This window comes from Helobdella robusta, assembly GCF_000326865.2.
Source record: "Helobdella robusta unplaced genomic scaffold HELROscaffold_8, whole genome shotgun sequence".
Lineage (NCBI taxonomy): Eukaryota > Metazoa > Annelida > Clitellata > Rhynchobdellida > Glossiphoniidae > Helobdella > Helobdella robusta.
Genome location: NW_008705459.1, coordinates 2,047,655 through 2,052,483, shown reverse-complemented (window position 1 = coordinate 2,052,483; position 4,829 = coordinate 2,047,655). Strand labels below are relative to the sequence as shown.

The 4,829-nt window shown below is 33.2% G+C and overlaps 1 protein-coding gene across 1 annotated transcript in view; it reads left to right on the top strand.

The window, feature by feature from the left end:
* Window positions 1-3,723: 3,723 nt before the first annotated feature.
* HELRODRAFT_165514 (hypothetical protein) overlaps window positions 3,724-4,829 on the top strand; it is a gene marked incomplete at both ends in the record, with an annotated part of 3,647 nt that continues 2,541 nt past the window's right edge. The window contains 2 exons of the mRNA XM_009032079.1: window positions 3,724-3,757; window positions 3,819-3,893. Of these exons, the coding sequence (XP_009030327.1) occupies window positions 3,724-3,757; window positions 3,819-3,893 (109 nt within the window). The remainder of the gene's footprint in view (window positions 3,758-3,818; window positions 3,894-4,829) is intronic.

Below are 4,829 nucleotides of genomic sequence, written 5' to 3'. Positions count from 1 at the left end.
CGACTCCGATCAACTCCGACCGAGCCCTCCGACCAGGCTTCAATTCCACTTCCAGGTTAGTGATAATCATTAAACAAAATAATTTTGGCTTTGTTTTTAATTTGATATTTGTTTCGAAAAAGGAATTTATTTTTTTCAAGAGGTTTGATTTTTCCAGTTGAACGAGAGATTTTTAAAAAAAAAAAACTTTCAAGTGGCCGATCGATAAACACGCACGCAATAAAACATACAGACAGATAAGTACACACACACGCACACACGCACACGCACACACACACGCACACGCGCACACACACACACGCACACACACACTACCTAACGTTGTGTATGCTTGGTCACGTTCTGTATGAAATTATTTCCCATTGAAAAAATCCGCGAGAAAAATAAAAGCGAAGAATGAAGATGATGATTGTGCTGATGGTGATGATGATGATTGTGCTGATGGTGATGATGATTGTGCTGATGGTGATGATGATGATGATTGTGCTGATGGTGATGATGATTGTGTTGATGATGGTGATGATTGTGGTTGTGGTTATATAACAATGATGGTGATAAAAGTTAGGGTGATGATTAGGATGCGTCGTTGATGATAGTTGCCCACACACACACGCAGCATCTTAACAAGCAAAACAACGCACATGTAAATTTTTACTCATTTTTACTTCATAAATTTAATTAACTAACACAATCACATACATGAAAACATACATATACACAAAACATACATATACAAAGTCATACAGACATACATTACACATATACAACCATACATACAACCATACATACGAATGTACGTACAAACAAACATTACACGCATACCAACAAGATACATACCAACAAACACACACAAACAGAATATGGTGCAGGCAGAGATCATCGCCACTCAAAGCAGACATGTGATCAATATCATCGAAATGCGGACGAAAGTTCCACTCCATTCTTTCGCTTATTAGTTTATTTCTTCTTCAATTTCTTCATCCATATTTTGCATTTTGTTTCTTTTTCAATTGTTTTAACCAAAAAGTATTCACGAAATGTTTCGAAGATTATTTTTTAAACAAAGATGACAATTTTTTGCGTCAATATATCCACATTATCTTTTTACAAAATATAATTGCCATTCATTTAGAACCACAGGCAGTTTGACAAAATGTAAAATTAGTTGATTAAATTTTTAATATATGTGAACTTGAATAATGTGATGCTTACTATGACACATACGTTATTTCATAATTGAATGTAATGGCTCGCCAGACACAACCACACACATTCATTCCAAACAATGACACAATCACACATATCCCTTTTCAAATGGAGAATTGGAAAATCAGATAATGTTAAATCTAGCGATTTGTTTGCAAGAGAACTCGAATATCTAATCTTTAAATCGTATTAGTCAATGTATCGCAACATCGTGCCTCATTTGTTTGTTTTAATTAAAAAGATTTTAAGGAGGAATTTTTTTTTCATTCTTCAATTTTACCAGTTTTTCAAAATAAATGATAAAATTTTCAATCGTTTAAGGCTTTCCCTATAATTATTTATATCACAAATTAAAAGTTTTCAAACATGCCATAAGAAGCATACCTAAAGCATTTTTGTCATACAATCGAATCGAAACCGGTCACCGTACGCCGAAATTGCCTCCGTTGAAGGACCTCGAAAGACTTGCGGGTTAGGGTTAGGGCAATAAATACCTTTTGCATTCTGTGATTATGTGCTAGATAGTTAATTTAGTTTTGCATATGCCGTACATTGTGGAGAAATTTCCTGGAATATATATTGATGATTTTTTCATTTGATTTTGTTTTTATTTGATTCTTATTAAATTGTTGTCATCAAGTTTACATTTTTTTAGTTTCTACTAGGGCAATAAACTAAATAGCCTACTTATTCCATTACTAATCTATTTATACTGCTAACAACTTTTATTTATTCTATCTCATTCCATTTCATTCCACTGCTAATTTTTTATCGCAATGCAAGAAAGTTTCTATACAATTTTTATGAAATTGATCTGAACCATTTGTTAGAAAATAAATTTTTTTGAAATGATACTGGGCGTTGAGATGTTTTTGCGGAATAATTTTGAAACATTGACAGGAGAAGGCGTATATTAGACACTGAAATGATGATACTTTTGTGATTTTTATGGAATGAACTTTTTTTTATCCTCTGTGATCATTACAATATCACGTACACTTTGGAGGTTTTTATTTAAAAAAATTGAGATCGTTATTCAAAATAAATTAACAAAATAATCAATTATTTTGAAAAAATTCAATGAATTTTTAAAACATATAAGTTAATTATTTAAAAAAAAATATTCTAAAAAATTATTGGTTTTATTTATTATCTGTAAAAAATTTCAAATAAATTAAGTTAATACCATTTCTGTAAAACTGATGTTTGTGTTTTTGGCGAATTTTGATTGCTCCAGGACGATAAATCATTTCTAATTTGACCTTAATTTATAATAATTTTGTTGCGGTTTCAATTTACTTTTAAGTATGAATCATCATCATATTCATCCTCCTCCTCCTCATCATCATCACATCATCATCGTCATCATCATCATCCGTGGTTTCCATTAACTTTTATATATGAATTAATAAAATATAAAATAATCATCATCACCATATTATCGCCATCATCATCATCGTCGTCATCATCCAATAGTCATCATCACACCATCATCATCGTCATCATCATCACATCATCATCATCGTCATCATCGTCATCATCACATCATCATCATCGTCATCATCGTCATCATCACATCATCATCATCGTCATCATCACATCGTCATCGTCACACCATCATCGTCATCATCATCACATCATCATCATCACATCATCATCATCACATCATCATCATTACATCATTATCGTCATCATCCCATCACATCACATCACATCATCATCACATCATCATCACATCATCATCACATCATCATCATCATCGTGGAAATGCACGCAACGAGGTCGGATTATAATTATTATACGATGCCTCGGCACGCTATCTTGTCGTTGTTATTGTTGTTATTATTATTATTGTTATAGTTGTTAGTGGTGGTGATGTTATTGTTGTTGTTGTTTGTGGTGATCATGATTAGGTTGTTATTATTGCAAATATTATTGTTAGTGGTGGTGGTGGTGATGATGATGATGATGATGATGATGTGATGAGGATTATGATAGGATGAGGATTATGATGATGGTGATTGTGATGATGGTGTTGTTGTTGATGACAATTTTGTTGTTGATAATTGTGATTAAGTTGATGTTGTTGTTGTTAATGATGATGCTATTATTGGTATTATTTTTTTATTATTATTATTGTTGTTGTTGGTGATGGTGACGATTATGATGATGACGTTTTTTCGTTGATGTTGATGATGATGGTGTTGTTGGTGATAGTATTGTTTTTAGTGATGATGATGATGGCAGTGATGATGATGATGATGACGACAGTGACGATGATGATATTAATAGGAAGGCTATGTTAATTAAGATGGTTTTGATTGTCATCTTCTTAAAAGATCACAGCCATCAATAAAAAAATTGCATGAGTTGGAATTGAACTATAACCCAAGAGTTGGAATTGAACTATAACGTAGTGAGAACATTGAAAGTATTTGCAAACTATATTCAATCCATAAAAAGTTGAACATTGAGAAAAAATCAGTATGAGGGGATGACATTTTTACTATTTCCACCATGAACGATGTCATTGAGTTAACGATCATTTCAGGTTAAGAAAACCGACCAAATAAATGTTAGTAAAATTAAACATTCAAAAAAAACACAATCAGGATGGCGAAACTGCTTCCAAAATTTTAGTACAGGTTTCGAACATTCACGTAAAAAAGTGGCGTCAAAACTCAAAAGTGACATTCGCTGAGAGAGAGAGAGAGAGCGAGAGAGAGAGAGAGGGAGAATGGAAGAATAAGTGTTTTCAATTTTGTTGATGGAAAGAAAGAGAGAGAAAAAAGAAAGGGAGAAAGAGAGAAAGAAAGAAAGAGTGGAAGAAGGAGTGGAAGAAGGAGTGTTTTCATTTTTGTTGATGGAGAGAGAAAGAGAGAGAGAGAGAGAGAGAGAGAGAGAGAGAGAGAGAGAGAGTGAAAGAAGAAGTGTTTTCATTTTTGTTGATGAAAAGAAAGTAAAAGAAGGAATGTTTCCATTTTTGCTGGTGGAGAGAGAGAATCGAAAAAAGTGTTATCATTTTTGTTGATGGAGAGAGAGAGTGGAAGAAGGAGTGTTTTTATTTTTGTTGATGGAATGAACGTTTCAAAGATTGCTTCACTTTGAAATGACAGTTCTTAAACATTGTAGCTATATAAAAAAATCTATAAATAACATCATCATCGTTCTCCTCCTCCTCCTCCTCCTCCTCCTCCTCATCATCATCATCATTGTCGTCGTTCTCCTCCTCCTCCTTATCATCATTATCATCATCATCATTATCATCACCATCATCATCACCACCTTCATCATCACCACAACCATCATCACCAACATCATCATTATTATAACAACGTAAAAACAATCAACTCAACATCATCTTTCTATCATGCTAATCATTGTTCTCCCCATCACTCTCATGTTTGTCATCATTTTCATCATCGTCTTCATCATCATCATCATCACCATCATAATAAAAATCATTATCATCACAATCATCATCATCACCATCAGCACAATCATCATCATCACCATCAGCACAATCATCATCATCACCATCACAATCGTCGTCATCATCATCAGCAAGGATGAAGGACAACATGAAGGGTCTCGTGTATGCATCAGCGTTCAGTTAATAAATT